Raw genomic sequence first — 20,368 nt, forward strand, 5'->3', positions numbered from 1 at the left:
GCAACTAGAGAAAGCCCGTGCACAGCAACAAAGACCCAATGCAGCCAAAAATAAGTAAATAAATAGATAAATAGGGGTGATAAGGGTATCCATCTCATTGTGATCGTGTCAGGTGCTTCATGTAGTACGTAGTACAAAGTCAACCAGCCTGTAAGGTAAATAATGTCATTATTCTTAATTCCATTAAAACAGTTTTACAAGGAAAGTAATGGTATCTCTATTTCACAGATGTGGAAACAGGGCCTCAAAAATGTGAAATGGCTTCCCTGAATGTAGATTTAGAGTTTGTACTAAGGCCTGTTTGTTTTGAAAAGCACAACTGAAGATTGCCAGGCAAGAAGTTGTTTATTGCACAAGTTGCCCCCTGCCCTTACTCGCCAACAGCTACTTGGTTAAAGGCCATTTAACTTTTAAGGAAAGCAGAGGGGAACATTGCTGACTGAGTTTGGATTTCAGCATGTAGATGAAAAATACTTTATGTTGTAGAAAATCGAGTTAGTGGTGGAGAGTAAAAAGTAAAAAACTCTTAAAATGCAGAAGAAAACAACAGAAAGAGGAAAATAATGAGAAATACAGTGGTAAATATGGAAGTCCAGGAACAAAGATACAACCTAAAAATGATTAGTGGTATTCCTAGTGGAGAAAATTGAACAGAGTAGAAGCAGTAAATAAAAACATACTAGAAGAAAATATTACATTCTGTGGACTGAAGGGAGGCAAGAAGAGGCATGGACTGAAGGGAGACAAGAAGAGCCTTAACAGCCCTGTCTCTGAGATTGAAGTTTTCCTTTCATGTTATCTATTCTGCTTGAAATTTTTAAGCTTTCAAGGAAATAATTCTCATGCTTTCTCACCTGGTTCAGAACATAGGAAAAAGGGACTTCCCTGGTGGTCCAGTGGTTAAGACTCCGCACTCCCAATGCAGGGGGCCCAGGTTCAATCCCGGGAATTAGATCCCACATGCCACAACTAAGAGCCTGCATGCTGCGATGAAGATCCCGCGTGCTGCAACTAAGACCCAGCACAGCCAAATAAATATTTTTTTAAAAAAAGAGAGAGAACATAGGAAAAAGTCAGAAAGTAAACTGGTTTATTTTATGAATCTTACCTTATCTCTAGTAACTTATACCAGACAGCACACACATGAAAAAGCTATAAACCAATCTTTACTTACGAATATATGTGCAAAAGTGTTAAGGAGAATGCTAGTAAAACTGAATTCAGCAGCGTGTTAAACAAATTAACTTCTACAACCAAGTAAGGTTTATCCTAGGAACTTAAGGAGAGTCAGTTATTGGTAAATATTAGTAAAGTTATTAAGAAAATAATTTGATCCTATTTTAGCAGATCAGTCAATAAAACAGTCAGTATTCAGTAGAATAATATTCAGTCTGATTTTTAAAAAATGAATAAACAAAAAACCAAAAACTTAGTTAGGGCCAGTAATGTAGATTTCAGTAAATGGCAGCCTGTTTAGAAAACGAGATGGGGAATGAGGAAACTAGAACCACCCTTTGTTAAAAATCAGAGGTAAAGGATATCTACCTTGGCCACTGTTCAACACTGAGAGTTTTTTAGTTAATGAAAAGTTATTTTAATTTTATTTTTAATTAAAAAAAATTTTTTTTTTGGCTGTGTTGGGTCTTCATTGCTGCACGTGGGCTTTCTCTAGTTGTGGCGAGTGAGGGCTACTCTTCATTGAGGTGCACGGGTTTCTCATTGCAGTGGCTTCTCTTGTTGCGGAGCTCAGGCTCTAGGCGCGTGGGCTTCAGTTGTTGCAGCACATGGGCTCCGTAGTTGTGGCATGCAGGCCCTAGAGCATGCAGACTTCAGTAGTTGCAGCGAGTGGGCTTAGTTGCTCCGTGGCATGTAGGGTCTTCCCGGACCAGGGATTGAACCCATGTCCCCTGCATATGCAGGCGAATTCTTAACGACTGCACCACCAGGGAAGTCCCTATTTTAATTTTTAAATAATTATAGATTAACAGAAAGTTTTTTTTAAAAATGTGCAGGGGGGTTCCCCCAATGGGTAACATCTTACATAACTACAGTATAGTATCAAAACCAGGAAAGTCAGTGAAATATTAAAAGAAACTAAATAAGAGGAAAAAAACCATTGGAAAGGAAAAGACAGTTCTCAGGTAATATGATTTCTAATTAGACAGCCATAAGAGAATCAATAGAATGTTTAAAGTAAATGGGAATTAAGATCACTACACACCAAGTATAGATATTAATGACTGTGGCTCTAATATGCAGTTACAAATATGATGCCAAAATACCTCAGTTACAACTGCGATATTGACAAAAGTTATTCTAAGAAAATGTATTAAAACACAGACCTAGAGGGAAAAACTTTAAAGTTATTAAGAGTTAAGAGGTATAAAATATATGCATGTTATGTTCCTGAATCAGAAGATCATCCAGAAGAGCAAGGTGATGAGATAGCTTATTTAAAAAAGAAAGAATGAGGAGGCTTTGTCCTATAAGGTGTATCATAGCATGCTACAGGTCTGTAGTTCCTTATCCATGATTTCAAAGTGAAAAATGAAAACTAGAAGTTCTTTTGTATGTTTGTATAAAATTCACTTAGTGGAAAAATCTGACCTGAATTGATGCGAGGCTATTTGTAGTCTTACTTACTTCATAGTGTGAATACTCTTCTGTTCGACTGCAAAAATAGTAATGTTTTTGATGATAGGGTGTTGCCTCAACCCTTGTTAGGAATGTTATATAACGGACTAGAAGACCAGGCTCACGATCCTTGCTATTGTAGAAGAGAGTAATCCTTGCCATCTCTGGGGGATGCTTTCCTGAAAAATATCATGGATGGCCCAACCTGCTGGGCAAGATCAAGATCTCAAAGAAGATAAAGGATGGGGGGAAACAAAACAAAAAATGCCTTAAAAGTTAATAGACTATTTTTTAAAGCAGTTTTAGGTTTGCAGAACAATTGAGTAGAAAGTAGAGAGACTTCCCATATAACCTCTCTTCCTCCACACACACAGTTTCTCGTATTGTAACATCTTGCATTGTTGTGACACATCTGTAACAAGTGATGAACCAGTATGGGATGGATTATTAACTGAAGTCCATAGTTTACCTGAGTTCACTCTGTGTTGTACAATTCTGTGGGTTTTGACAAATGCGTATAATAACATGTGTCCATCATTATAGCATTATACAAAATAGTTTCACTGCCCTAAAAATCCAGTGTAGTCTTCTTAGTCATACTTCCTCCTCCTTCCCCCACCCAACCCCTGATTTTTTACTGTCTCTACAGTTTTGCCTTTTCCAGAATGTCATATAGTTGGAATCATATAGTATGTATCCTCTTCAGATTGGCTTCTTTCAGTTAGTGATTTGCATTTAAGTTTCCTCCATGTCTTTTTGTGACTTGATAGCACATTTCTTTTTATTACTGAATAATATTCCATTGTGTGGATGTATCACAGTCTACTTATCCATTCACCTACAGAAAGACACCTTGGTTGCTTGCAAGTTTTGGCCATTATGAATAAAGCTGCTTGTAAACATTTGTGTGCAGGTTTTTGTGTAGGCATGTTTTTAATTCATATGGGAAAATACCAAGTTATGTAATTGCTTCACTGTATGGTAAGACTATGTTTAGCTTTGCAAGAAACTGCCAAATTGCCTCCGGGCATGGCTGTACCATTTTGCATTAAGACCGGCAATGAATAAGAATAAAATACATATAAAATTTTTTTGCTAGAAAGCTTGATATTTTATAGAGAAAATAGGATTTTAAATTATATACATATTAAGATTTCAACTGTCTTTCAGCAGAAAAAGGCAAATAAGAGAACTGGAAGGAAGAACACAAGCATGTTAAATAGTTTCTGTAGTTTGGGATTATGGTTGTGCTTATTGCTGTGACTTTATAATTTTTTTTTAACTTAATGTTTATTAAACCGTGAGCAAGTATTGCTTTTATAATTAGAATGATGAAGAGAGATAATAATTTCTCCTTTCTTCCTTTGGCGATAGGAACCTGCAAATAGTCGTCTACCTCCTCACCTTATTGCACTTGACTCCATGATACCTGGATTTTTTGATGACATTGGGTATCTGGATCTCTTGCCATGTCGTCCCTTCGACACAGTTTTTATTTTCTATATGAAGCCAGGTCAGAAAACAAACCAGGAGGTAAGATTTCTGGATTTTGGGGGTAAATTTTTATGCTATAAATTTTATAAACCCTTGAGGTAATTGTTACACTGGTTGAGTTTCCTTGGCTTTCTAGGAACTGAGTGTGACTAGAAAACAGTAAGATTCTCTGAGGCCTCCTTTAGAATGGCTGAGACCTGCCTTCCCTAGTCACAGGGAAGATTTAGATTAATTTCCAGCTGCCAGCCAGTGGCCTGCAAGTTGAATTTGACTTACTTATTGCATCTTGACTAAATTTTCAAGTTGTTTATTTAAAAGTTTCACTTCTGAAAAAAAATTTTAATTGGAAGAAAACGAGAACTGGCAGTCAAATCAGTTTCCTGGCACTTAGAAGGATATGAAGGGATATGGGTGAACTAAACAGGTACACTTCTAAGGAGATGATGTGTTTAAGAGATGATATGTTTAAGAGATAATGGCCTGGCAATGATGCCCAGTGGATTGAGAAGTATTCGACGTAACACACCACATAGTTTGACTTCATTAGGCCTCCAGATGATCTTGCCATAGATTAACATTGTATCAACTACATCAGTGATCTGTGGACTGGCTGCATCAAAAGTTACTTGGGAGAGCTTTTAAAAGTAGTAATTCCAGGATCTTATCTCTCCTGATCTGATAAAGAAGTTCTGGAGTAGGCTAAGAGAATCTTATGTTTTAAGAGATTCCCCAGGTGATGTTGATACACTACCCCTCTCCCCATCTCATTTTTAATTTGTAGAGGATTCCTCCTTTTTCTTCCTCTAGCATTAGGTTTTCAACAGAAGCACTGTTGCTATTTTGGGCCAGATAATTCCTTGTTATGGGAGCTGTTCTATAGAATAGGACATATAGCAGCATCTTTGGCGTCTACTCACTAGGTCCCAGCAGTGCCCCACCAGTTGTGATATCAAAAATGTCTCCAGACATTGCCAAATGTCCCCTGGAGAGCAAAGTCACCCCCATGAGAACCACTGTTTTAGAACAAGGGACTTTTCTTTCTGAGGCCCAGGAATTAAGTTTTATACTTGGTGAAGAGGAGAGACCCTTCTGGTCACTTCATTTTTTTCTGGAATGGTTACATTCTCTTCTTTGGACTAAGAGAAGGATGTTTTCCCACTCATTAATTATTGAATTTGTAACAGGTTTATACTTTTTATAGCATTTGTCAAGATTTGTAAGTAAATAATCACATACCTATGTAATGTTTTTCACTAATCAGACTCTGTGAAGGCGGGGACTTAGTGTTTTTTGTTTACTTTTAGTAAACATGTCTAGCTCAATAATTATTTTGCTAGGGAGGGAGCTAAAGGATTTTCTTGTATTTCTTATCTCACCTAATCTTCACAGCCATCATTATTACTCACTTTATAGATGAAGAAACTGAAGCAGTGGGGTTAAGAAACTTGCCCAAGGCCCAGCCAGGATTTGAACCCAAATCTCTCTAACTTGGAAGCATGCATTTTTAACTACAGTGATATATATAGTCCCCAGTTTATTCTAAGCTTGGGCTTGATTTATCAGACACTTCAAAGTGAATCGATTTTTATGAAGCTTATTTTGATACGCCCTTTTGTTTCCTTCATTATATCTGATGATTGGTATATATTTCAGATTTTAAAGAATGTGGAGTCTTCCAGAAATGTTCAGCCACATTTCCTAGAATTTTTGCTCTCCCTTGGCTGGGCGGTAGATGTGGGCAGACACCCTGGCTGGACTGGGCATGTTTCCACCAGTTGGTCTATTAACAGTTGCGATGATGGTGAAGGACCTGAACAAGGTAAAACTCGTATGTTCATTTGTTTTTTCTTGTTTTGTTACTCTTGGCTTTTCGCCCATTACTATTAGTTTGTAGTCTTATTAAAAAAAAAACAAGCAGAGGGCTTCCCTGGTGGCGCAGTGGTTTAGGGTCCGCCTGCCGATGCAGGGGACATGGGTTCGTGCCCCAGTCCGGGAAGATCCCACATGCCACGGAGCGGCTGGGCCCGTGAGCCATGGCCGCTGAGCCTGTGCGTCCGGAGCCTGTGCTCCACAATGGGAAAGGCCACAGCAGTGAGACGCCTGCGTAGCGCAAAAAAAAAACAAAAAAAAAAACAAGCAGAGGTATAGAATGGAAAAGTCTCTTTCCTCTAATCCTCACAGGAGGTCACTTAATAATTGTATAGTCTTCCAGACATTTTCTGTTAATATGGGGAATACTTATGTATATGTATATATAAATGACTGTATATGTTATATACATATATAATGACAGAGTTAATTAATATAAAATTAATGGCATAATTATCACAAGGTTAATAAGTTCCTTTTTTTGTAGTGTGAGTGAACAAATTCCATTTTCTATAACAATATTATAATAAATTTAGATTATAGCAAAAGTACAGTTTCCTAACAAGTGTATTTTGTCTAATAAATATAGTTTTCTATTAACAGATGTGTTTTTTAGACTTTGTGGCTGTCATTTAAGTCACATTCTTGGGATATTATATAAAAATCTTTTTAGTAAACAGCTGACTGTCTCTGAGAGATTCATGCCCATCTCTGCACAATCCTCCTGAGGAGCTGTAATCAGGATAACAAGTACCAGAGCAAGTATAAGTTTAAACTTAAGGCCTTTGCACCACCTGGCTAGTGCTTTTTGTTCTGGGAGCTCTTGAAATCTTGAAATCACTGGAAAGTTAATAATACCTCTCTCAAGTGGGTAATGCCTGTGTCCAGTGCTTTGAATTAGCAAAGTTTTTCTGTCAACAAGATTATACTCTCTCAAGGTTTCCCATTGAATATCATTGTGACTTGTGACTTGTAATTTTTTCTACTTTCAACCAAGGTTGAATCAAAGTATTTGAGGATATGCTCTAATTTTAATTGCACCTAACCTTTAATATGTGCTTGAGTGTATTTATAGACCAAGTTCTCATAAGTAGAATTGATAAAGGATTTGCACATTTTTTAGTTTGATAAATGTATAAATGTATCAGTTGGATGCTTAAGGTTGCAGGTAACAGAAAACCTGACCCAAATTGGCTTAGAGTTTGAAGGTCATTTATTGCCTCATATAACTGAAAATTCCAGAGATTAGTGTACATTTTTTGTTGCCATTTGATCAGCAGTCCTGTTCTATTTCTCTGCAGTTTTTCTTTAGCTCTGATTTCCATGTATTGGCTTTGTCCCAGCCTGGCTTTCCTCATAGTGCAAATAAGGCAGTTCTAGGCTTTACATTCACATACCACACTAGTCTGAAGAGGAGAGATTAGCTGAGTCTCAGAACCTCCCTTCTCCCCAAATCCTGAGATACGCAGTGATTGGACCACCCTGAGCCTGTCGCTGTGGCAAGAGAGATGGAATGATCCTGATAGAAACAAACAAGGTAGAGGAGGGGAGGGTGGAGTGGATGTTGGGGCAGTAACCACAGTGTGTACTGCAGTAGACACAAGTGCTTGCCCAGCATCTAAACCGGGAGTCAGCAACTACAGCCCATGCCTGTTTTCGTAAATAAAGTTTTTTTGGATCTCAGCCACACTTCTTTATGTATTATCTGACTGCTTTCATGCTACAACAGCAGACTTAAGTAGTCGTGGCAGAGACCATATGGCATGCAAAGCCTTATTTACTATCTGATCCTTTGCAGAAAATGTTTGCTAACCTCTGGTCTAAACTTCCTGTTTGCCACATCCTCACCAATTTAGGTGTCTTCCAGTCTGTTAGGTGAGGAATTTTCTATTTTTAATTATGATTGAGTTTCAGCATCTTCTCATATTTTTATTTCTTACCTGAGAACTACTTGTTTATTTCCTCTTCCCAGTTTTTTGTCAGGTTGTTGATCTTTTATGTATTACTGGCAGGGCATTGTGTCCATTTTAATTGAAAACTATACTAGCTCTCAGGAGTGTTACTTTTGTTAATTCAATCTTGCTGGCTTAGAGCAGATACTATTACTAAACAGCCTGTACACTTTCATATTATATCACTGATCACTGGGGAAAGTGGAACAGAAGCAAAGCTGAGGAGCAGTAGAGAGAGACCAGGGACAGGAAATGCCTTGAAAGCAAGAGTACACACATGCAGACATCTGTCCCCCTTCCCTTCAGAGGGACTGTGGTAGTCTTCTCCCTTTTGATTACTGTTACCTCTTCCAAAAAGACTGTTGCCTAAATCCGCCTTATACAGATGAGCTAAAGGTCCTGCTAATCAGAAGTGGTCTGGTTTAGAGTAGTTTCAGAAAGTATGAAATTAAGATTTTATGATTTAAAGTTAGTGTATGTGCACCACAGCTACTGAGCCTGCACTCTAGAGCCTGCACGCCACAACTACTGAGCCTGTGTGCCACAAGTACTGAAGCCCGTATGCCTAGAGCCCGTGCTCCACAACAAAGGGAAGCCACCACAATGAGAAGCCCATGCACTGCAACGAAGAGTAGCCCCCGCTCGCTGCAACTAGAGGAAGCCCGCACGCAGCAACGAAGACCCAATGCAGCCAAAAATGAATAAATAAAATAAATTTTTTAAAAATACAACTTCTAATGTAAAAAGTAAAGTTAGTGTAAAGACATTTAATGAACATTTATGGTTTATTCTTCTTATACATTAATTGGTTCATGTCGAAAATGTACCTTCTATTTATTATCACTTTATTAACCAGTTAAAATTTCAGGAAGCAGGATGATATTGGTTTTCCCCACTTTTTAGAGCAGTAATGTAGTGTTTCTCATTCCTAGATGAAGTGATTTCCTCTGAAGATGCTGGGGCTAGCATTTTCAACGGACAGAAGAAGGTGCTGTATTATGCTGATGCCCTTACAGAAATAGCTTTTGTGGTTCCTTCTTCTGTGGAGTCCTTAAGTAAGAGCAGTTTTTGTATGGAACTATTTTTGTATTCACTGGTTTGTGCAGTAATATTGCATTGGGGGAGATTCTGAAGTCATCTAAGACATTCTTCAGCTTCAAAGGCATGATAGCTTTTAGATTATGTAGAGGTACAGGATGTTATCCCCTCTTAACTAAAGGAAAGTAGTTAAAAACAAGAAGACTGGCCCTCTAATAATAATTTTTAAATAAAGGAGATCCACTTTGGCCCATTTTTTAACTTTTTTTAATCTGATTAATACATAGAAGCCCTATTTTCCAGTTTATTCATTTCTTTCTCTAATTATGAGTAAGCTCTCACCTGCTTCCCTGTTTCCATGTGAGAGCCTTTATATGGAACCCCAGAGAATCCTGCAATTGGAAGGCCCTCATGATGGCATCTGGCTGATCTTCTAACATTGAGGAGGAGAAACTTCAGCCTAGAAAAGGTGGTGATTAAGCCTGTTCTTCTCAAGGATCAGGAGTGATCATTACTTCTCAGTCTGAATTCTTAGTCTTATTTTGCCTAGAACCTTTGCTTCTTGCAAATTAAACTCATTTCTTTGTGCCTGACCAAGCAGTAGGTGGAAAACTTCAGCTTCTTCATTGAGACCATCCATAGGATAGGATGCTGCACATCACACTTTGATGATCTCATCTCTAGGCTAATGACTTTTTGTGTACCCTAGCCTACCTAGGCAGCCTCCTCACCTTTGTATTCAGACCCTTAATTTTGCACTCTAGGCCCCTCTCTGTCTCTTACTCTGGGACCAGTTGTGTCCGTGGCAGGAGGGGCCTTCCATGTTCTAGGTCAGTGTCTTAGCAGCTGTTTGCCTTCACGTCAAGGCTGTGATCTACCACCTGAATTCCAGAAGCCAGGCCCCATCTGTCCTCTATGAACTGAGTCCCTGCCTGGTGTCTCTGGCCCAGCCTGTTTGCACCAACTCAGTAGAGCCAGAGCCAGCAAATTATGGCACACAGGCAAAATTCAGAACACTAAGAATGGTATTTACATTTTTAAAGGGTTGTAAATAAACTACAAAGAAGAATATGCAGTAGAGACCTGTATAGCCAGCAAAGCCTGAAATATTTATTACCTGATCCTTTGCAGAAAAACTTTGCCAACCCTTGCTCTAGAAGCAATGCTTTGCTTAAGTGACTTAGGTTGGACTGTTAGCATAACTAGTTTAATAAACACGTTTGCTCTAAGGAAGTAGTAGGTATTATAATTATTTTTTTTCTTTATGCTATAGCTGATTCATTGGAAAGTAACATCTCAGACCAAGATAGTGATTCAAATATGGATCTTATGCCAGGAATTCTGAAACAGCCATCCCTGACGCTTGAGCTTTTCCCTAATCACACAGACAATCTTAATTCCTCACAGAGGGTAAGTCACTTTGTTGATAAACCTCCAAAAATTTGTAGTGAAATGGAAGTAATTATAAAATCACACCTGAAAAGCTTTTAACTTTAACTCAGAGAGTAATTATAGCAGTACTGATTCATTAGTATCTTAATTTTTTTAATCAAATTCTTATGTTTTTCTTTTTTTCAGCTTGCAACAAATATTTAATTCTAATTCAGCCTTTGTTGTTTTCCTTGATTTAGCCATTTCAGTTCCGTGCTCGGTTCTTTCATCCATTCCGTCTCAAGCCTAGGTTTTTATTTGGTCCCTAAAATATCCACTAAAGGTACAACAGTTACTATACATTTCATAGCATTAATCATGCAAAATTCAACTTAAGTCTGACAACATACAGATGACAGCATTTTGAAGAATCGTCCAGTGTTTGAATAAGTGCACTGAGTGAGGCAACACAGCAGCTACTACAAGAAGACAGCATTTTACTTTTATCCTTTTTTCTTACCTTATCAGATGTTATGTCTTATCTGTGTTCTCCCCTCATGTTATGTCTTAATCCTTACTGGAAAGTGACTGAGTAAGTGATAACAAGACTACAGGATCAGTTTACAGGTGTAAGAAAATTGATTTAGAACAAATAGTAAAAAAGACAAAAGAAGTGTAGTGTAAACCTTCCTGAAGCCCTTCTTCCATTGTAAAGGAGTTTAATTTGGCTCTTTCTACACTTAAAATGATTTTTAACGTAAGTATTTGCTTAAAAGAATATGGGAGAGGTTCACCTTTAAAATTGATTTGGGAAAAAAAGTTAACTTGTATAAAACTCTCTGAAGTAGACTGATTTTGAAAATCATGAATTGCTACCTTTAAAAAGGTTTTACAGAATACAGTTTGGAGAAGAACAAGTCAGGTAATGCAGAATTTTAGTCAGATCTAATGGTCAGGGATTGCTACTCATTTTCTGAATGCCAACGTGGTTACGATTAAAAGGGAACTTCCTCAACCTGAAACAGAACTCTGCTAGAAACCTGCAGCTAACATTATACTTACACATTATTCTGAAAGCTTTCGCACCAAATGGAGTCAAGGATGTTTGCTCTCACTACCTCTATTCACAAGATAGTAGAGGTTTTATGCAGGGAAATAAGAAAAAGAAATAAATCGCATAAAGCTTGGTTATTTCTTAAAATCCAAAGAATGACAACTCTTAAAGCACCATGTTTTCATTTACCACATACTTTGCAGACTACTAACAAACTTAAGGAAAGAAAAATCATATCAGTAGATACAGGAAAAGCTGTTGACAAGAATTCAACACTGAGAGGATCCCCAGGCAAATCAGTGATGTTGCTATGATGGAAAAATCGTCCTGCTTTCTGACCATAGAGATAGACTCAGATCCTTTTTAAGCACTCATTAAGGCATTGCATCAAATTTTATTTTTATAACTATAATCGTTTACTGTTCCTTATCTTTTTTTCATTTGAAGTTTCTAGACCTTCATTTCCTTGTTCTAGTTTGAGACTTGATAAACAGAGGAACCAAAGAAGGGCTTTTTTGCAAATGTATTTTATACTTTTTTCCAGAAGTGACTTCCCATGACGTGATCCTTATTTCACTGGGTAGCTTGATGAATGTATGGTTGTAGTTTTATTAAGCCAGTGTTTTTTATTTGTTTGTTTCTTTTTCTTCCCCTCTTCTGCTTTTCTCTGCCTCATATAGCTCAGTCCCAGTTCCAGAATGAAGAAGCTGCCTCAGGGGCGCCCTGTGCCTCCCCTTGGACCTGAGACAAGAGTTTCTGTAGTCTGGGTGGAACGCTATGATGATATAGGTACTGTGTAAGGACTTTGTCCATTAATAAGATTATAATAGGATGACGATGACTTGTTAAATGTCTAAAGGGAGTGGCAGCATAGGCCCTATATGGTGGCCAAGAGCTGGAACTGGAGTTCAGCAAGCCTGGATTTCATTAAGCCTTAGGTCACTCATGTGTTAAATGAGTGATCCAGCACTTATTTCATAGTTGTGAAGATTTGATGAGACTCATGGTTACAAAAAGCCTTTAACTCTTCTTGGTATGACAGTTACTGGTTTGTGACCACTTGGTCCCACTGCATGTAGCCCCCAGTTACCCCAGAACCTCTGGAAAGGAGAAGGGGGAACACCTCCCTCACCCTCTTTCCACAGACCCTACTGTCTTATTTTAGTGTAAAGCTTAATTTGTCCTTAGGGATTGTGCTATGGATATGTTTCTCATGATTTTTATGTAAGCTGCATTAAGAACATTAGAAATGTGTATTTATCCTAGAATCTCATCCAGCTCAGAGTTTATAAGAAAGTGTGAAAGTTGCTTTCCAGAACTTCTAAAGCTATTTCCAAGCCCTCTAAGACTATAGATTATGTTCTGTAAAAACTCTCTGCTTTAGATGAACTTATCTAAAATAACGTCTTAAGGGAGAATTTTTTTTTTTAATTTGTGAAGAATAGTTAGGATTATATATTTTAGGATAGCGCAGTCCATATATATGTTGCCTGCTATGTGAAGAGATTAGGAAAATAGGTTTCCTAGGAGGGAGATATTAATTGTAATGCTATGATTTTCTTCCAGAAAACTTTCCCCTCTCAGACCTGATGACAGAAATCAGTACTGGTGTGGAGACTACTGCAAATAGTAGCACTTCTCTGAGGTACGCTCTATACTTGCTTGAAGTTTGTCAGCATTGTGTTTAAGCATAGAGAAACCTATTGTTTACAGTATGTTGATTGCAGTTTCATTAAGAGATAAGGACTTTAATGAAACAAAAGGGATGAAGGCAGTAAGAAGTAAACGTAATTAGGGGAGAAGAATCAAAGAGAGAAGTTTGTAGATTAATGCACAAGGTGATCAAATTAGCAAGGATTTTTAAATAGCATAATTAATTGCTGTTTAAATTTATCTGAGGCAAAAAAGAAAGACGGAGAAGTGAAGGCAATTAAGTATTAATGAAGGCTGATAATAGAGTAGCAATATTAGATAGAAATAATGGAATTAAATTGGTCAAAACATTCTGGATAGATAGCAGTTAAAATGTCCTCATCACATAGGAGCTATTTAATGGGAAAATATTTCTAAGTAAAACATAATACTAACTTTATTATAATACTAAGATTTTTATTTTAGCTTTTCATGCACAAAAAGGATAAAAACAGAATAGTATGATTCTAAGAATAATAAGAATGTATCTGTGCAGGCTTTATTGTTTCAGAGCTTTTTGCTTGCTTGTCTTTGGTTTAAACAAATAATTTATATCAAGCTAAACTTGATATTTTAACTTTGAGTAAGTTCCTTCTGTTTCCATGATCTGGTTTGTATTGCACATAAGATGAATTTAGATTACTGTTGTAGAAACAAAGTCAGTAAAGGTGGTTTATTTTAACATTATCATATTAAATTTCTAGAATAGGGCAAGTCATTCTTAAAACTTCCATGTTTGCTTTCGGGTTTTTTTGGCCTCACTGCGTGGCATGCGGGATCTTATTCACAGTTCCCCGACCAGGGATCGGAACCTGTGCTCCCTGCAGTGGAAGCACAGAGTCTTAACCACTGGACTGCCAGGGAAGTCCCCATGTTTTTTATGCTAAAGTATTTTAAAGCAAATTACAGATTTTCTAACATTCTAAATATGCACTTCTGAAGATTAAGAACACTTTTCAAATAGATAAAGATAACATTATTACAGTAATAAAGTTAGCAGCAATTCCTTAATTTCATCTAGTAGCCAGCTCACATTCAAATTTCTCCATTTTCCCTAAAATAGTCTTTATAGCTGGTTTGTTTAAACCAGCATCCATTTCATCCATCTGGTGTTAATTCTTTCAGTCTCTCAATACAGAACAGTCCTGTTTTTTCTTTTTTTCGTCCATGACACTGACTTGCTGAAGAGACCAGGATAGATTTCATGAGGGGTACTTTTCTAGAACTAGTTTGGAAGAGAACTTTTAAGTGTCTTGTACTGTTTGTTGTTGTTTTAATCTTTTTAGGTCAAAAGTTCTAATATGATTGGACTGTAAAATTTGTGTTTTACTAGTAGTTTAGCAAAGTTTAGAATTTGTCTTGGGGACAGAATTAGTATAGGATTGATTTTTATTAAATGTCTTAAAAAATTGACTCACTGTCCCTTTGGCCAAAATCACTTTAGAAAGCAAGCTCATTGTGTTGCAAAACAAAAGCAAACCAAAACCCTGGCATATAGCATCGAAGAGTAACATGGGTACCTCTAGATGCATTGGCATAGCCCTGACACATGATGTGTAATTCAGTCTTCTAAAAGTACGGTTGCTGACCTTGGCAGCTGTGTTACCTGTTCAGAGGCTTTGAGGGCTTTGACTGTGCTAAGATTCAGCCATTTATCACCTCTGCTGAGGAGGACAGTTGCAACTGACCCAGACTAAGGTCCTCCCAACCTCTTTCCCCAGCCCCTAAAAAAAAAAATCATATCAGGGATTCCCATAGTGAGCCTAAACTGTTTCCACTTCTGCTCTGAGGTGCCAGCATTGACTGTGGTGGAATTCCCTGCCCTCTGGCCAGCCCCACTCTTGTTCCCTACAGGAGGGAGGAACTAAGTAAAAGTAAAAAAATGGCTGGTTGCTATTGATGGTTCCCCACCATACATTTTTCTGGTCTTTCCTTCCACCCCGTGTCCCCAGTGATTTTCTAAGCACAATTTTTAGCCCCTTTTTTGGTCAGCTTCAAAAGGCCAACCCCATTGATGGGTAATTAGCGTCAGGTGTTGGTGTGGGGAGCTTCACCGTGGGCTCCCAGAAAGAAGATTCTGAGCAGACTGGTCACTTGTCTCTTCTCAAATACTGCCTGGAAGTATGTCCCCTTGGTATTCTTATATTATACATGGGGGACTTCAGCTCTTGAATATCTGGGGTAAAAAGAGTTTTTTATTTTCTTAAGATCTACTGCTCTTGAAAAAGAAGTTCCTGTCATCTTCATCCACCCTTTAAACACTGGATTATTCCGGATTAAAATTCAAGGAGCCACTGGAAAATTTAACATGGTCATCCCTCTTGTGGATGGGATGATTGTCAGTAGGCGAGCACTCGGTAAGCTTCATATGTGGCTGAAGGATTGAATTTTCTTTTCATTTCTTTTTTTTAAAATAAATTTATTTATTTGTTTATTTTTGGCTATGTTGGGTCTTCGTGGCTGTGCGTGGGCTTTCTCTAGTTGCAGCAAGCAGGGGCCACTCTTCATTGCGGTGAGTGGGCTTCTCACTGCGGTAGCTTCTCTTGTTGCGGAGCACAGGCTATAGGCTCGTGGGCTTCAGTAGTTGTGGCACACGGCCTCAGTAGTTGTGGCTCACGGGCTCTAGAGCACAGGCTCAGTAGTTGTGGCGCACCGGCTTAGTTGCTCCACGGCATGTGGGATCTTCCCGGACCAGGGATCAAACTCGTGTCCCCTGCGTTGGCAGGCGGATTCTTAACCACTGCGCCACCAGGGAAGTCCCATTGAGTTTTCTATTTTTTTTTTTTTATTTAACATTTTCATGAACCAAAAAGAAGCATAAATAAGGAAATGATGATATTACTTAGTAGGTCCCACATGTGGAAAATCCTGTGGCTCTTTTTAAAAGGAAGCATGTTTGGTTCTGTTTTGAAGTGTGCTTAATCTGCTAAGTAGGAGCACAGCTGTAATTCACAAACTTCCAGTGCTGGAAAACGAGCATAGTTGTTTACACTGCAGGGCAGGAAATGGGTTGTCAGGCTAGATTTTGATTTTGTTTTTCCATGTCATCGTGTGTTTCTTCTGACAGTTTTATCTTAGTAGAGCTCTGTCTCTCTGGGGACAAGGAGTTTTGCAAATGGAATGAAGTAGTTTGAGTTTGCAGAGAATAGTTCACTTGAATACTGATAGTTCACCTAGCTGACTAAAACTCTCTGTTTTCAAGGTTTTCTGGTGAGGCAGACTGTAATTAACATTTGTAGAAGAAAGAGACTGGAAAGTGACTCCTACAGTCCACCACATGTCCGCCGGAAACAGAAGATCACCGACATTGTCAACAAGTACCGGAACAAGCAGTTGGAGCCAGAGTTTTATACTTCACTTTTTCAGGAGGTTGGACTCAAGAACTGTAGTTCTTAGACCACTGTCTGTCTAGGACTATTGAACTCTAGTTTGGAGCTATAATATCAAAGCAAAACAATTTGATAGGTGATCACTGTAACAATAAAACAAATCACTCCCCAAGAGCTTACTGTTTAATCACCAGAATAGAAGAGACACATTATAAACCCATCTGAGAGAAGACTTTTCGGCTTTTTAGTGAAATGGGCTCCCAGACACAATCATATTCCTGCTGGTAATGATGATATACGTTTTAGCCATAAACTTTCTTTTAAAAGTGACAATTTTAGTTAAATATAAGCCTTTTGAGGAGAAAGGCTTTTATGCATCTCAGTTAAACATGTGCATTGGTAGTTTCAAATTTGCAAATTAGAAGTTGAAGATAGTTTTATACCTCACTTTTTAGGAGGTTGTGTTCAAAAGTAAAATCTGTCTCAGAATCTTCTAGGACATTTAAAGACTCGTGTTGATAGCATGGAGGAGAAGGAAGGAAACCTCAACTTTCTGCTCACTCGTAGGTCCATTTGTCATCCAGCTCTCATCCAAATGTCAAACTGACGGAAAAGAACTTAAGTGTTTTTTGCTCAGATAAGAAGTCTGAGATTAAAATATTTCATAGTTTTTCTCCACACTTCAGAAAGTTATCTCATCACTGCAAAGGTCTGTCTGAAGGCCTCAGTTTCTGGGCAGCCCAGGAACAGATCTAAAATGGAAGCATGGCCCAGTCCTTTAATGAGGATACAAATGGAGTTTGTGGAGTTAAGTTAGAAGACAGCTGTGATGCCTCCACTCTCTCCATTATTGTCTAGCTCCGTGACATTATGACAGGTTAACCATTTGTAATTCCTTGGTAATTTCTTGGTTAAATATTAAGAAATATAAATTCACAGCAAAGGTTAAACATTATTTGGTTTCATCCATTGTCTCATTTCAGGACCAAGCAGGAAACTGCAGTAGTTTATGAAGGATTCTAATTTGGGGTTCAGGAAATAGCCTCTCAACGCTACTAATTCAGATCTCTCCCAGAGAGCTACTAGATTTCATCATAATTGACAAACATTAGTGACCACCTCCTTGGGTGGCTGCTTTTAGAAATGGCTGTTGTCATATTTTCTGGACTTTGCCGGCTGAAGGCACAACAAATCCCTGCCCGGGTTTTTGAAATACTTCTGTTACCTCGCTGCTACTTTTCTGCCAGGGATAAATGTTTTGAGGTGGCCAGACCCAGAACATCCTTACAAGGATTCCTGTTACAGTGCTAGAGTATACACTGCTCATTTCTCCTATTCTTATGTACTTTCTTCTTTATTAAGATTATTTTATGTTAAGAAAATAAGTGACATTTAAAAGTCCAAAGAGGAGTGATCACAGTTGTATAAGGGGTGATTTCCCACTTGAACTCTGATGTCAGTAGATTCTGTAGGTCAGGCCTACAACGGTCTGTTTGGTTTGATGTTTTGGTAGTTTAATTAGAGGGTGGGGAATAGTATAGGACCTAATTCCCTGTGCAGATATTTCTATTCCAGAAGTTCATGTTGATATCTATGAGCAAGAAACGGCATAGCAGCTCTTGGTTTTAAATTTGCCGTACCTTTTTCTTCGTGTTTGTTTTAAGCTCAGGTAAAGGTAACCTCCTCCTTCTATGACTCCAGTTTCCATTCAGGGTATAATATTATTCAGTAATTGATTTTCTTTTTAATCTGGGCAATAAATTGATGTTTCCAGATGGTAGCATGGGGGAGGGGGTTGTATGATTAGCGCGTTCTACCCTAAAAATGTTTTAGTAGCTCAGCAGGTGTAAAGTGAGGTTTAACAACTTTCATGGAAATTCCAGATTGACATTTCATGGGAAAAAATGAGCACTTGTTCTGATGGATGTGGACAAAGAAGGCTATAAATTAACGTGCAACTTATAACATTCCAGAGGTTAAAAATAACTGATGCAGGTGTACCTCTTCAGTGTGACTCTTCAGATAACACTTTTACCTTTGGCATAGTTCTGCTGTCAGCAAAATGTACGGTGGTGTGTGTGTTGGGGTGGCCTTCCTGATGCTTCAGTTTGCTCTAATTTCTGACAACTCTTTGTAATTCTAATGGCTTTGATAAGTCAGTGAACAACCACGTTGAATGCATTTATGATCTGGAAGACTTTGTGGGCTCCCAGGGAAGGAGGGATGGATTTAGGACTGTGCTGCTCCCAGAGACGTGAAACCCCAGTGTGCACAGCACAGACGGAGTATGGGGCACACATACCTCGTCAGGTGCCGACTCCTTCTGCTCAAAATCACATCTACCTAAAAAGGGAGTGTGGTGGGGACCCTTGGACCTTTCACTATTGTGGGTTTGAGTTCATGGTCACTAAATTCTCTCAGCTGCCTTTGTAAAAGTCACTTTGAGTACAGTAATGCCAGAGGAGCATATTTAGTCTCTAATAATAATCTTTAGTAGTCCACTTGATAAATTTGCTAACATAGGTTCAGAACCTTTGGGGGGAAGCCAGGACCACTTCGGTCTTTGGCTTAAACAGTTTAGTTGCTGCATGTGACAGGTGCACCAGGGTGTGGATGAGTGTGGCATTTGTTGACAAGGAAAGCATTACCCAGGGGACAGAGGCAGGTAGCCCCTCGTAGTCCCTTCTCACATTTGGGGGGTAGGGGCTCTCTCCCCCTCTCTGATTGGGAGCATTGAGGACAGAGGAGGGCTTTTGCCTTTTCCTGTTCAGCCGGCTCTCTTTTGTCAGTGCTTCCTCCTAAGACCCCCTCCTGTCCGTTGGCCCTTTGACCTGGATAGTTACATGGTGGTTTGACTGCCTCCCGTCCTGGCAATATATACACACATGCATGCATGCTGTCCTCCATTTCCAGGTCTTCAGGTCCCCTGAGGCCACCCATTTTCCTCTGGACTCATTTATAAAAATAAAATACCTACATCTTTGGCCAGTAATGTCAGTTCCTACAGGTTTTGTGTGTGAGGGCTTCATGAATGGTTACTTCCTGCATACACTGAGGAAGCATTTGTCAGACTCTGCAGAGTGATTTTTAGAGAAGCAGTGTCTTCAAGAGTATTTATTTATATTGGAAGGTGGAATTTTACCCAAAGAAAGTGGGAGTCAGCCTTGCTCAAAGACATGTAGATGGTAAAAATGTATCGGAGGTAATTTGACACTCCTGCTGGTAGTTCTCCATTCAGCATTTTTAAACCCCTTCAGGTTATATCTTCCTAAAAAGAATTGATTTATATGTTTACATGAAATGGTAAGTTGCGTTAGGTGGTCTGTTTTAGGGATTTCCATGACAGCCTCTTTTCCCGAGATGGAGAGATTGGAGGTAATCCACCCGTTCAATGTGGAATCAAACTGTGGGTTCTCAGTAGCTAAAGAAGCCATGTACTGTATAGTGTTTTTCTCGGAGTATCAACTCATGTTTTTCAGATGCTTTTCTTTTTTTAATGGTGAGGGAAAGGTATAATTTGGGATTCCACAGTGCCTTGCATACAGTAGGCGCCCAATAAATATTTGTTGAAGCAAACCAAGTTTCCCAAGTCCTTGTCTCTTGCAGTGACCAAGAACATCTTTCTCCTCTGAAGGGCTTGGCAGTTGTGGCTAAAAAATAAGCAGTATCATTATTTGCTTGAAATCATATACACAATTTGTATGAATTTTGGTATGTTGCCAAGACATGATCTTTTTCTTATTGTATTTTCTGTAAATATTTCTGGCACTGAACTGTAAAGTAAAGGCGAAATGTAAATATGAAGGTGTCCTGTGTACCCTCGCCTCCTGTGTTTCCTCTTCGTCAGTTAGGGAAGAAGGCCCAGAGGCTTGTTTGTATTTATGCAGCCCCTTTGTCCAGAAGAAACCCATGGAATATTGAATGTAATACATTTA

General features: G+C 38.6%; 1 protein-coding gene across 6 annotated transcripts in view; it reads left to right on the top strand.

Annotated features, from left to right (window-relative positions):
- The window catches only part of RALGAPB (Ral GTPase activating protein non-catalytic subunit beta), a 101,135-nt gene extending 80,898 nt beyond the window's left edge, over positions 1 to 20,237 (top strand). For all 6 annotated transcript variants that reach the window (XM_067708113.1, XM_067708114.1, XM_067708115.1 and 3 more), the window contains 8 exons: positions 4,009 to 4,167; positions 5,782 to 5,947; positions 8,882 to 9,004; positions 10,261 to 10,397; positions 12,093 to 12,201; positions 12,979 to 13,057; positions 15,313 to 15,461; positions 16,307 to 20,237. In XM_067708113.1, the coding sequence (XP_067564214.1) occupies positions 4,009 to 4,167; positions 5,782 to 5,947; positions 8,882 to 9,004; positions 10,261 to 10,397; positions 12,093 to 12,201; positions 12,979 to 13,057; positions 15,313 to 15,461; positions 16,307 to 16,500 (1,116 nt within the window). In that variant the 3' untranslated portion in view covers positions 16,501 to 20,237. The remainder of the gene's footprint in view (positions 1 to 4,008; positions 4,168 to 5,781; positions 5,948 to 8,881; positions 9,005 to 10,260; positions 10,398 to 12,092; positions 12,202 to 12,978; positions 13,058 to 15,312; positions 15,462 to 16,306) is intronic.
- The last annotated feature ends 131 nt before the right edge of the window (positions 20,238 to 20,368 follow it).

The sequence above is a fragment of the Pseudorca crassidens genome, chromosome 15 (assembly GCF_039906515.1).
Source record: "Pseudorca crassidens isolate mPseCra1 chromosome 15, mPseCra1.hap1, whole genome shotgun sequence".
Classification (NCBI taxonomy): Eukaryota; Metazoa; Chordata; class Mammalia; order Artiodactyla; family Delphinidae; genus Pseudorca; species Pseudorca crassidens.